This window comes from Anopheles ziemanni, chromosome 3 (genome assembly GCF_943734765.1).
Source record: "Anopheles ziemanni chromosome 3, idAnoZiCoDA_A2_x.2, whole genome shotgun sequence".
Taxonomy (NCBI): Eukaryota; Metazoa; Arthropoda; class Insecta; order Diptera; family Culicidae; genus Anopheles; species Anopheles ziemanni.
Window position 1 is genome coordinate 70,915,647 of NC_080706.1, and position 13,536 is coordinate 70,929,182.

The 13,536-nt window shown below is 50.7% G+C and overlaps 2 protein-coding genes across 2 annotated transcripts in view; one reads left to right on the forward strand and one right to left on the reverse strand.

The window, feature by feature from the left end:
• Nucleotides 1–702: 702 nt before the first annotated feature.
• On the forward strand, nt 703–5,423 carry LOC131289279 (zinc transporter ZIP1-like). Its single transcript, XM_058318497.1, has 2 exons — nt 703–2,455; nt 4,874–5,423. The coding sequence occupies exons 1-2, from the start codon at nt 1,234–1,236 to the stop codon at nt 4,942–4,944; spliced, it is 1,293 nt and encodes a 430-aa protein (XP_058174480.1). The 5' UTR covers nt 703–1,233; the 3' UTR covers nt 4,945–5,423.
• A 447-nt stretch (nt 5,424–5,870) lies between these two features.
• LOC131285397 (E3 ubiquitin-protein ligase highwire) overlaps nt 5,871–13,536 on the reverse strand; it is a 28,188-nt gene continuing 20,522 nt past the window's right edge. Inside the window, 10 exon segments of the mRNA XM_058314252.1 lie at nt 5,871–6,452; nt 6,527–6,632; nt 6,702–7,375; nt 8,081–8,252; nt 8,346–9,037; nt 9,099–9,830; nt 10,567–10,773; nt 10,846–12,726; nt 12,775–12,936; nt 13,117–13,518. Coding sequence (XP_058170235.1) covers nt 6,069–6,452; nt 6,527–6,632; nt 6,702–7,375; nt 8,081–8,252; nt 8,346–9,037; nt 9,099–9,830; nt 10,567–10,773; nt 10,846–12,726; nt 12,775–12,936; nt 13,117–13,518 — 5,412 coding nt within the window. The 3' untranslated portion in view covers nt 5,871–6,068.

Here is a 13,536-nt window from a genome sequence, read left to right on the forward strand (position 1 = left end):
CAATGACCACCGGAACGTGATAAAGAAATGGTGATCCAAACCGATCCGATCTGTGCCACTGGCGGACAGAGGCACGTACGCGATCTCTATCGTACCGTGTTGGTGGTGGCTAAGATAATTCTATAATCTATAATAATTCCGGGTGCGGTGTGTCCACGAGCTATTCACCTTCGCTCATCCCGACCGGTAACACCTTCCAAACCCAAGGAAGAGGAGGAAAACACTACTGGTCGGTTCCGCTAGGCCGCATCCCTTAAGCTGCTGATGATCTGAGGCGGCTTGTGGCGAACTTCCCCCTGAGAGCGTTGCAGCGGACAGGAACAGCATCTCCCCGTTAGTAGGTCCCATAGGCCAATCCGTTTGTCACCGTGTCGTCTATACGTCATCACAGCAGCTGAAGCATCCGATAACAAACGGCGGGTCCCCAGAGTGCCTTGGTCGCATCAACAGGTGATCCTAGAGTAATCGGCGAGAAACTCCCGGAGAGCGTACAGATAGGTAGTTTGAGAGTTTAGTAGAAGGAACGCGAGAGAACGCTAGGGCACAAAATTTGTCGTAATCTAAATTTCACACGATAACGTCTCGCGAGCGAAGACGGCCACGACGCATCCAACCTGCCTCCCCAAGGGATCCCGGCAGAGCCATTAGACAGGTAAAAGCGATCCACATTCGGTCCGACCCGGTCAGTTAGCGTTCCGGTGGTCGGCGGTTAGCATCGAGTGGGATCGTGTGTGTGTGTGTGTTCGTGAGTGTATCGTGGCGTTCATATACTCCGTCTGCAGCACGTGGACACGGGGAGCGTTTAGGTTTTTGTATCGGTTTCAGTTTTACCGTACCAAACGTGAACCGTGGCACGATCGATAATGTTGGCAGGTGGACGCGTGCGGTGAGGCAAGGTGAAAGATATTAAAGGTGCTAACGGAGGTGCTACGGGATAGAATAGTGAGAGTGATCGATCGGTGTAGGATCGACCCTCGATAGAGCGCTAGATAGACGGAGAAAGGTAGCAACGACGACCGAGTAGAGGGGGGGCCAGCGGGTGGAGGGTTTTGAGGTTACTAGGTGATAAAGTAAAAGATCAACAAAACATTGCTACGCAGCGTCTCTCGTGGCCGATCGGTGACGGGCGGATCTTGGAGGCACAACAGTCGAAGGTGTGATCCGGCGGTGCAAAGCGAACGAGCAAAGGTTAAGCCAACGACACAATAGAAGGCAATACCAAACACGGACGAGATGCAAATTCTACCGACAGATCTGTCCGCCACGACACTGGCCAGTCTGGTGTTGGAGGGTGCGAATGCGACGCTATCGCTCAACTCGCGGCAAGATGGCGGCGACGATATCCATGACGACGGGGACGATGACACACCGACGGTTGCCAAAGTAACCTCGATGGTGGTACTGTTCAGCGTGAGCATGGTCTGTGGCCTGGTCCCGTTCAAGCTGGTGCGCTGGTTTAACCTTAATCCGGCCTCACCGTCCGGTGGCACACATCTCTTCCTCATCCGGCTGCTGCTTTCGTTCGGTGGCGGTGCGCTACTCAGCACCACCTTCCTTCACCTCCTGCCGGAGATAAACCACTCGATCGAGGAATTGGTGGCCACAGGGGCGCTACCCGCACCGGAAGACCTCCCGTTCCCGCTCGGCGAGTTCCTGCTTACGAGCGGGTTCTTTATGATCTACCTCACCGAGGAGCTGGTGCACTGTTGGATGCACCGACGGTCGGCCAACGCAAGGGCTCGGGCACGGAAGCAGACCACCAGCGACGAAAAGGGTGGAACGATGATGGTGGAGCCGGCCAAGCACGACCATTCGCATGGTCATTCGCATCTCCCGATCGGGGGGAACGTAACCGCCGTCTATCCGGTGACGGACATCGACGGCACACCGGCGGTTCCGCAGCCAAACTCGAACGCAACACCACCACCAGCACCGGCCAACGTGAATGGGCCCCTCCGGGGGTTGCTTATTGTGCTGGCCCTCTCCATCCACGAGCTGTTCGAGGGCCTTGCCGTCGGGCTGGAGCGTTCCCCGTCCGCCGTGTGGCTCCTGTTCGGGGCGGTGGCCTCGCACAAGTTTGTCATCGCGTTCTGCGTCGCGTTCGAGCTGCTGGTGGCGTCGGTGCGCTTCCGCATCGCCGTGGCGTACATCTTCGTCTACTCGGTCGTGAGCCCGATTGGCATCGGCATCGGCATTGCGCTCAGTTCCGTCAACGACGACACCAGCCAGACGATTGAGGTCGTGTCGGTGATACTGCAGGGGCTCGCCAGTGGGACCCTTATCTACGTCATCTTCTTCGAGATACTAGCCAAGGATGCGGGCCACAGCCACGGCAGCGGTGGTAGTGGTAACGGGGCTGATGATGATCACCCTACCACCTCGGCCACCCACGGCTTGTGGCAGTTCTTTGCCGTGCTGGTTGGCTTCGGCCTACTGCTGGGCATCAAGATTGCAAGTGAGTAGCAGGGAGCATCGCACCAGAATGCATCGCGTGTTGCAATGTGTGTGTGTGTGTGTATGTGTAGCAAAAGTCCTCCTATGTTTCCACACGGTCATATCATGGGTCATAACAGTACACGGGTCATAATTATCCGAAAACGGCTTGTTATATTAAAAAGCTAGAAATAATGTTTAAAAAAAACCCCTGTAGGCGACTTTTTAAGTGTATAACTCTACATACGGTAGAAAATACTTATAATACTTATAATTAAACCCACCGAAAAAAGACAAATAGTACATGACTCTCATTTGTGTTGTTTCTCTACTACAAACGATGCTAAATGTTTTTCAAATTCTGTATGAAACCAATGTATTGTAAAACTTTGTTCGAGTTTGCTATCATGTTCCTTAATTGATTTGTCTAAATTCACAACTATAGGTCGCAAACAAGTTCAATGAAACATTGGTAAATATGGTATGATGAAGTTACAGAATCCAAGTTATTTGTAGAAATTAATTTTACTACAATTTGCCAAAACGAATGAGTAAGAAAAATTGGATAATATTCCCGTTTCACAACTATCCGTATTACGTATTATTGTTCGCTCATATATGCCCAACATGTATTTTAACTTGTATAACAAATTCTTTAAAACATATGCAGTTCTGTAGTTGTATGTGAGCAGCACATATATTTTAAACTTTAAAAATGCACTCACGTCTACATCTGGCATGTTGTCAGTAACTTTTGTATGCCTATAATTTTTATTATTTTTTATTTCGTTTAAAACTGTTCCAAAACCTTGGAGCTACACCTAAGCTACAGTTGGTGGAATGGATAACGAACGCATACTATAGGCCCAAAAACACTTGGGTAAACATCGCAGGTATTTCCCCCATTTGGGAGGAAACATAAACATGACCAGATCGGATGACGACACTTGAACTAGTAAGCTGAAACCTTAAGAAAAAACCCCACCGAGATGCGATACTGATTCACCATTCCAACAACACCTTGCACTGAGAAGAATCGTGATAAATTAACCTGTCCTTTGGTTCAAACCTCTGTGGCGGAACAATTAAAGCCTAATTAAAAAGGCTTTTACAGCGCCAGCTGATTGATGGATCGTGGCTGTTTGAATAGTTCTCGACGACGCGAGGAATGAAAAAACAAAAACCGTTACCGAAGCATCTTGATTGAATACGTATAAAAAGTATACAAGGAAGTGTTTGCTCGGCACTTGAAAGCTCGAGTGGCTTGTGCACTTATGCAATCCGTGATTGAGTGGATCCTAAAAATATATTTTTAAGTGTATTAATTGATATGTAAAATAAGTTTTTTTGTCTAAATTGAAAGCCAAAACAAGCCTACTTGTACAACATTATTCGACAAAATTGATTTTTTTAAATCGGTCAACCATGGCAACGCTTCTTGTTGGAGTACACGTTACCATGGTATACCGATTCTGTAACACCAAAATTTATGCTGTTTGGGAACCGTTTTTCTTTAACAAACAGCAATGAATGTTTAAACATACGCAAACGATATTTTTAAAATTCAATTTTCTACCAACATCAATCTATGTTCCACATAAAACTGAAGTAGTCAATAACGGCATCTTATCAGATCATTTATGGATTCTTCATTATCTTACCGTTGAACGGAGGGACAACAATTTCTAAACCTGCCTGACGATAACGGATCGGAAATCGCCCGTTACCTTGAAGTTCCAGCCTCGTTTATAGCCTATTTACCGATACTACATAACATTGTCTGAAGAATGTGTGCTCTAATTTTCAAATTCTCTCAAGGAGGAAGCACAACAATCGATCCATGCACCCGATTGGGCATCGGGCATGACAACAGGCCGCTTTCGGAACAAACGCAACCCGCTCTCGTATCATATCACACTTTAACGATCGTTAGTGTAGCCCTTATCGTGCGCCGTTAAAACAATGTAGCAGTCGTGCGGGTCACCCTTTACACTCCATCATAGTCATCATCATCATGCATGGCATTGTCTGAGCTTCGTTATTTCCGTTACAACCGTTAACGTCAGCGATATATCCTTCGAAATTGCACCAGGATTAAGTAGATAAGATAACTCCGCAAAACAGCTTCTTAATAGGGCCCATTGGGGAAGACTATCTGCCTTCTGACCGATTTCGTGTACATAAAGGCAGACTACCAAGCGCCGTTAGGGTACCATTTTATAAGCTTATGAAATTACCGCAAAAGCATTATCAGTATTAACACGGCAGATAAGCAGGATCAGTCAAGATTTGACGCTGGGTGGGTCAACGTTTGTCAAATAACTTATCCACTTCTTGTGTCCCACATGTCCCACTAAGTTATTGTTTGAACTGCTTCGTATTAAAGAATTAAACATTTTGCTAAATGATGGCTTTTCTTCTTTCCGTGTACTTCTTTTAGCCGGCCATGGTCACGATCACGGTCACGGTTCTGATGGGGATCATGATCACGATCACGATCACAACCACTAGCGGAATGGGGGCGATGATGGGACCACACCTTCTTACACACTTGCCACGACGATTTTACGGTCGGCAGAGGACGACGCACACGGTACCAAGTGTAGCTGTATTTTAGCTAGTTTGTAAACTATTTGTAGTGTAGTGAAATACTAATCAACTCTAGCGCCTACCAATGACTTTATCGTTAAGCGCCGCTTAAGAGGAGTATGTAAAAATTGGACATAATGTGATACAACTGATTAAAACCAATGAATTCCTGTAGTCAGTATACCGTAGTAATACTAAATCCAATAATGATGTCAATGGATAAATATTGAGAAACGCTTTCATTTAACTGGAACAGTACGAATATAGCAAACATTTTGCCTCAAAATAGTATTACTGCAATCATACATGTACAATTTAAAATACAGAATTCAATCAAAAAGCGATTGAACATTTAAGTACCATAGTTTCACCCGTATATCACTATCTTTTTTATTCACAATTATTGTTCCGAAAACAAAAAAAAACATCGGAAAAATGGAAAATGATTTAGTAAATTCTAAATTAAATGCATACTACTATTACTTGAGGAAGATAAAAATAGCGATGGCATAGGGATTATGAGAGACTTATTTAAAATCGCAATAACATTTGGTGAATAAATCCATGTGCATGCATACTAAAAATCTTTAAAAAAGAAAAAAATGCAAAAAAGTTGGTTCAGCAAAATGGATCAAAATTGCATCAACAAGTACATTGAAACTTATTTTTACGGTCCAGTGTTTAAAAGCATTTTTTTTGTTTTTTGTTTTAAACATTTTCCAAATAATTTAAAGACAAAACACGAAATATATCAGCATTGCACAATTGACTAGCAAAGATAATTTATTGAGATAGTTATTAATTAAGTTCTACCTTCACAATCAGAGTCAGCTTCAGCATTGGCTTGCGTATCAAATTGATGGATAAATACTGTTACTAATGTGTTGGAAGATCGGAGAATACCAGTTGGTGGTGCAGCAGTATCTAGCGTACAAAACGGCGTTACATGTTTTTTTTTCTTCTTCTGTAGACTACTTCACTATTGCAAGGCATTATCATATATCAAAGTATGGAAAAGGACATTCACTCTACACTTGTCAACGGTTCTAGAATGTTTGCGCATTGCGGCAGATACCGCAACCGAGCGCAAACTCTTCCCCGGTTGGTGGATGTACCACGTGCAGCGGACACTCCTCGCCCGTAAGCTGGGTGGCCTTTGGGCCGGCCGGGCAGCGCGGTAGCTTGCCCTTCGGTAGATTCGTTAGCCGCTGGAAATCGTCGTGGCAGGTGTCGCAGAAGTGCGTCGTTCCGAAGCAGAAAAATACCGCCACCGAGCAGCAGTAGCGACACTTGTACTCGAGGAAGTCCATGCCGTGCTTCGGGCACATCTTTGCCTTGGAGACGTCGCTACATCCACCGCACACCAGCTCCTGCGGGTTGAAGTTTTCCCCGAGCTCCGCATCGCAACGGGCTTCTCCACCGTAGTAGGCCTGTGTTTTGTGAAAAAGAAAGGCGAAATTAAATATGGTCACCATGGGTCATGGGATGCTATGATGAGACTCACTTTTGTGCACTGACTGCAAACGTAATACGCATAGCGCTCCATGGCGTACCGAGTCGGATCGGTTCCGTCCGCCGTAACCGCTTTTGCCAGTCCTTCGTATTCTAGTCTATAATATTAACAACCAAAAGTTAGGAAAATTGTTCTTTCATTAGGAAAACTAATACTGATATCGTACCTCATAAGTGCCTTCCGCTTAACGTCCTGCCGTAAAGCGACTATCGGTGCCAGGAATGGTTCGAGTGAAGGATGTTCGATGTCCACCTTGCATATAGGACACTGCGCGAAGCCGAAGCTGATGCGCGGACCGTTCCAGCGGCGCATCAGTACCGTCTTGCAGCAGTGGTAGTGGAAAACGTGGCCGCAGCGCAGCTGTACCGACGGTGCCGTACCGAGCGTTTCCGTGAAGCAGATCATGCACATGTCCTCGCCGTCCTGCGTCAGGCGGGGCACGCCGGGCCCGCAGTGGTTCGGTTCGCCCTCGGCCTGGCAGTTTGGCACCAGGCACGGGAGACACTGGCCCTCGTTGAGGATACCGCCACAGGCGTGCCCGCAGCGCGCGTGTACCTTCGTGCAAGACACGGCGCCGTACTCCTGACACTGGGCGTCCGGACAGATGTTGCCGAGTGCGAGCAGCCCGCTGCTTCCCGTAGCGCCACAGAAACGGCACACGCCAACGCCGGTGGCCGTTACCGGCACGGCGCTGCAGCTGGCGCTAGGGTCGTGCCCGCGGAACTCCAGCATGCCTTTGAGCGTGCGCGAGTCCACCACAGCCCACAGCCAGTACAACTTCGCACGGCCGCAGCTCTCGTGCAGCTCCACCCGGATGGCGTCCTGTTCTTCCTTGCAAACCTGCACAGACGAAATTAGTATATTTGTATATTGTATTTTATTATATTTGTTGACTATCTTCGACGTTTTTAGCATTCCGATACACTTCTCCATCATACCGCTAGCTCGGTGTAAATAAAAAAAAGATCAGGACGGAAGAATCCCTTAAATAACACTTTCATACTTTTAAGGCGATGAATGATGCCATAAATTGACCTTAAAGTTGTAGATTTTTAAATTTTTCATAGTTTGCTTCCGTTCTGTGGTTTATTCCATTATTCCAAACGCGAACAGTTTGATGCGTTATGCAAGATTACTATCAGTTCTGATGAAAATTAGCGTTACTTTCGTTCTTCGAGGTCAATTTATGGCGTCATTTTTCGATTTAAGAGAATGGCGTCATTTTGCATCGTAAAAATATAAAAATATTTTTTGAACATGTGATTCTGGTTTAATATTTTTTCTTCGGAAAATATAAAAGATAAAACCATTTCTGACCCGATCTCTTTTTCCTTCCAGACTGATAAAGAGGTGCATCAAAATTAATCATTGTAATTTTTTCCCGCACAAAAACTCTATTAATATTACAAAAGTTGTTTTCCATCCTATTCAGCGTCGACAGTACATTCGGCGTACGTAGAGTCGGTCAGCCGGAGTTCAAATGTTTATCGTTTCACATTTCGGTGGTAAACTGTTCATAATCCGTTGGATAAACACTCCACTTACCGTGCGGTGGTGACTTCTGGTGCGCCGGTTCAAGTGCAACACTCGATCGCAGTCGGCACAAAGCGATCCACAGAGCGCACAGTTCAAGACCGCGAACGTTACCTCATCGTCGTGGTTGCTGCAGAGCGGTCGATTAGATTCCGACTGCCGGTGCCACTGATTGCTGGAGAGTCTGCAAGTGAACGGACGATAAAAAAAAGATAATAAATGAATCCTTAGGTTAGGTCAGCGGGAATGGGTTAAGAGCAAGCCAGATGTGTCCTACCGTTCAATTTGTTCGCGATCGATAACGCACAGGGCCGCCAGGGCAAGCCACAGCGTGGCCGTACGGATGCAAGCGTCCGCACTGCGCCGGTATTCCTCCTCGAGTTGCGTCACCGTGAGCAGACAGCTGGCCACCGCTGCCCGGCTTGCCGTTGCCCAGCGCTCCGAAAGCTTCCCGCTGGCCATATCGCGCACCAGGGCGATGATGCTTTCGGCCTGCTTCGCCGCAATCGATCCCCGCAGGTACCAGCGGTACCTTTGATGTCGACCGATGCCCGTCCCCGAGGAGAGCGTTTGCCCTGAGGCGGGTGTAACGCTGGCCAAGCTGACGCCGGTGGTAGCGAGCGATGGGGGGATATTTTGTGCCACCTGATTGTGCTGCTGTTGCCCATTGGAGGCACCATTTTTCACCTTCAGTTGCACTTGCAGGGACTTGGCAATAAGCGCTAGCAGCACGTCCAGCAGGGCCTCACAATCGGTCTGGCTGGAAGGGGCGTTTTCGACGGAACCATTCGCCTGCGGCTGTCCGGTCGATTCAGAGGGAAGTTCCGGAAGGATACGTCGAATAAGTGCCGTAACCTGCCGCTGAACTCGATCACTTCCGGTGTGCGCCAGCGATAAGAGATCCTTCAGCAGATGATGCTGCTGGGAAAGATAAGTACGACCGACGGAACTTCCAGATAAGGCCAGGACCTAGCAAAAGAAAGGAAATTTTACAAAAACCGAGCACCTAACCTAAAATAAGTCAACTCACCATACTAAGCATTTCGAAGCAGTACGCATCGTTGTAGATCGTCGCCGTGCTAGTGTCCCCGTTGAGTGTCGCTTCCCAGGCGTCTCGGGATTTGACCGTCTCGCGTTCGATCGCCTGCACCACGTGCACGATGATTTGCTTCTGCAGATGGCTTAGCTTCCGCCGGCTGAACAATATTCCGACCGCGTGCTCCCGAAGATCGTGTATCGATTCTGACAACGAGGGCAACGGGGATAGTTCCGTGCCAGCGGCTTCCCCGGTGCTACTGCCACTGCCGTTCACCATTCGCTCACCAGCGCCATTGCCACCAACTGACGAGTCCCGGTGGGTGGACGTCTCTTCCAGCAGCTTCCCAAACACCTGCCCAGTGAGGAGCCGGAATACACGAAGAGTTTCCTGTTCGCAGAGCCGTGATTGGACTTGGCGTGGGGTCGGTAGCGATGGCTGTGGTGGTACTTCCGACGTGGTAAGGTTGCTGGCCCGCGTTCCGTACAGCTTCACCTGCCGAATGCGCAGCGTCGCATCGGGACCTCGAATTTCCAGCCGATAGTGGCCGCTGGAGGCGCCGGAATTACCACTGGCAGTGTTGCCTTGTCCGGGCGACACGGGAATGGTCTGCCAAGCGCACGCAGCCGGATCTATCTCTATCGTACGCAACAGGGACAGTTCCCCAGTGCCGTTGGCATTATTGATATGCAAACCTCCGTACAACAGTAGGGACGTTACTTTACACTAGGAGAAGATGTATATTAAATTTGAAAACTCATAAAACATCACATTCCTCAATTTGATAATATAACAAGATTTATTAAACATTCGTACCGGCGAATAACCGGCGGTCTGCAAATAAACGAGTAAAAAACCATTTCCAAGAATTACAAAAGCCTACCATACAAGTAGGCGAACTCATTTTGGAAGTTGTCTAAAATTACCTTTTGCGTAAAAGGTGCAATGCCATCTACAACTTCGCGAAGAGGAAATTCGCGCTTAGGTTCCTGGAAGCCAACCGGATATAGTACAGTCCAAAAAAAATCTTTTACTCAGGTTGGAGCTGGGACTATAGTCATTGTCCCAGGGTTGAAAAATGCCTCCGTGATTTTGTCCGTGATTGAAACAAACTATCTAAGCTGTGTTCGAAAGGGCGATGTTCAGGAGTATTTGGAGTTAGACTCGCTAGGTCCTCCGGAGATGTTCTTGCTAATGCGACCGCTATCGGAAGACCCATCCGGTAAAGTTCTTTCAGGTTTTCCCGAAGGACAAAGGAGGTATAGTAGGATTCAATTGAGGAGAAAAGATGGCGTAAACGAAGACGAAGCTAGGATATGGAATTGGACCAGTTTGGAACCCGAGAACCGTGGAGCATCGTCAGTCCAAGTAAGAAGAACTGCACCAGTGCCAAGCTGATAACTCGATCGGTTTAATAAAAAAAACCTAAAGCCGTACGATGACTTTCGAATTAAATACTTACAGCGACATCGCGGCTGTTGTCGACGTGGATTGCAATTAACGCCAGCTGACAAGAGGCAGGGCCCGCTGCTGAAGGTCCAGCGCGACCCCCCAACGATAGCTCAATCGTTTTCGGTTTGCCCCGATCTTCCTCGTCACTCTCCCAGAAGGTTTCCGTCGAGTTGTCCAGCAGGGCCGGTGCAAGGGCTGGCCTCGACGAAACGGTGAGCTAAACGCCGGCCAAAAAAAGAGTTAACCAGGGTGGATTGAAGTGGACCTGCCCTCCGCTCGCGAGCCTTACCTCGTACATATCAGTAATGTCCTGAAATAGTGTCACCTCGATGGCGGTCTCCTCCACGCCCAGTAGCAGATCGGCGGCACGGGCACGGGACGTCTGCGACTCGAGAGCACGTTCTTCTTCCTCCTCCGACTTGGACAGGATGCGCGAAATGTTGCCAAACACGTTCACCCGGTGCAGGAACTGGTGGTCCGAGGGGACAAAACGTAGCCCGAAACACTGGACCGCGATGCGCTGCAGTGGTGAGCCGAGTGGAAAGTGTAGCGTCAACTCGGACACCGTAGACAGGAGGGCATGGAGGGCTCGAGAGATGCCACGGCCGAGATGTCCCTCGCACGAGCTGGCGGGATGTTCCAGGCCCAGCTCGGACTCGGTATCGGAAGGATCGACGTCCCCTGCGTCGCTGGCGGTCAGTGCCGAAACGAACCACCACATGACATCGTGCAGGCCGATCGGTTCCGTTAGCTGTCGGAGCAGCCAGTTGAACGCCTGAAGACTATATCGGTGACAGAGTGAGCGGCGCAACTGGCGGATAAGTAGGCGGCGCAGGCGATCCAAGCTATGACGCTCCAGGATGAATACCATCGCGGGACGACCGAGAAGACCACCGGAAGCACCGACGGCAGAAGGGACAACGGGATCCCCCAGTGTTGCATGCTGCATGCCAACCTCAAGCGGAACCAACCGACGTAGGTTCTCCGATGGATGATTGAGCAGGTTAGCGTCGGATCGTTCATCTTCCCGACGCTGTCGACGCCTAAGAACCACCGACGGTCCCGCACCTTGTCCCATTGAAACACTACGGTGGAATTTGCCTCCCGATAGCGGGAATCCGGTAGCACCGTCGCCGGGAAACCGGGCAGCCGACTGCTGCCGGTCCGTGTCCGGTTCGATGAACGTCCCCAGACAGGCTGGACGATCCGGTGGAGTGGGCCACTCGGATGCCTCCGTCACCTCGGTGAGCGACCCATCAGCTCCGGACGGCCCGCTGCTACCGCCCGATGACTCTACCGGTGCGAGGTCGAGCAGGAAGAAAGCGTTCTCCTTCATCATGGCGAACAGTTCCGACGGGAGGGTCGAACGTGGCGGTTCGCCCCGGCGATCGGCTGCACTGGCCAGGGCCGACTGTGACACCGGCAGCGGCACGGGTGTGGTTCCTTCGTATCGCTTACGGCATGCCTCGCACAGCAGGTACCAGCTGGACACACCGTGACCACCATCACCACAATCGCCCGCCCAACCCTCACAGTAGACCCCGTTCGAGTTGTAGCCCTGACCACCGGCCGGACGCCCGCAGCCCGGATGAGCCAGACGCATGTGGTAGGTGACGGGTATCGAGTGAAGCACGGTCCGGCACAGCTCACAGTAGCTTCCATCGGCGACTCCGTTGGCGGACGGCGCGGTCGATGAGCCCTGAGGGCCTGAGGTTGGTCCGCCGGCAACAGCGTTGTTGGTCGGTGCCAACGCCAGCCCACTCTTGCTGGCAACCAGCTGCGGTCCGCTTGCAGTTCCGGTTGATCCTCCCGAACTCTGACCGGCCGGCGTAGCTCCCAGTGGATCCTTCACCCCGTGTCCATCGTCGTTGCGCTTGTCGTTCGAGTTGGTTTCCACCAGCTGTACAAAGTTGGAGCCAAGCTGATCCCAAAGGTGCACCAGGCAACGCAACGCCACCGGCGGAACGGCATTCATTCCGCCCGACGCCGACGACGGTGAGCCACCGGCGTCAATACCCGCGGCAAACCCACCTCCGATACCCCGATGGCGCCGATTGATAATGCACCGATTGCCGCTGCGTTCCAGGGCGTCCAGTGTGGCGTTCGAGAACTCCACCGAATGTCGCTGCAGGACCTTCTGCTCGCGGGTCAGCACCGTCGGCATGGCCAGCTGATCGGGCAGCTGCCCACCGATACCCACCGCCGAACCGACGCCGACGCCTCCGCCATTGCCGAGCCCGATGCCAGCCGTCTTCGAGATGGTCGGATGGAACTTCAGGAACGACGCGCAAGCCATCGCATCGTGCACGAGCCCCTCATGCCAGAGGAAGGCGGCGAACACGGCTCGCAGTGCTTCGGCCACCGACGGTGAAAGGGCCCGCTTGGGGAGATGTTGTTGACCGGATGGCTGTTGCAATTCTTGCTGCTGTTGTGGTGATGACTGTTGCTGTTGCTGCTGTTGTTGGGTTGATGGTTGCTGCTGCTGTTGTTGTTGTTGATGCTGGTGCTGCAACGCGGGAAGGCTCGTTGGGGCCTGAAATGGGCCCGGTTTCGATTGCACCTGGTCCTCCAGCAGCGCACCGTCGGTGCCGGTACGGTGGAACCACTTTTGCAGTGCCTTCGCGCCCCCGCCGACTACCTCGGAAAGAGCGGCTGTAGCGGCCTTTCGAAACTCACCGTAATTTATGGTGTTCTCATTTTCCTCACCTTCGCCCTCGCAGTCGTCCTCCGCCTCGATGTCGTCCGCCGCGTCCGTAGCCGCCACCGACGGTTCCTCCTTGGCGGCCGTGTGCTCCAGCAGCACCTTCGTCGAGCAGGTGTCCACGATGGGGTGCAGCAGCGTCTTGCCGAGGTGCTGGTTGTACTGCAGACACCAAGCCTCCACCGGGAACCAGGATGCTGGGCAGTGCTCGCGGATCGATTCCGCCGTCAGACGCACCCAGACACCGTCGTCGTTCTCAAGCTGCATGGAAAGGTAACA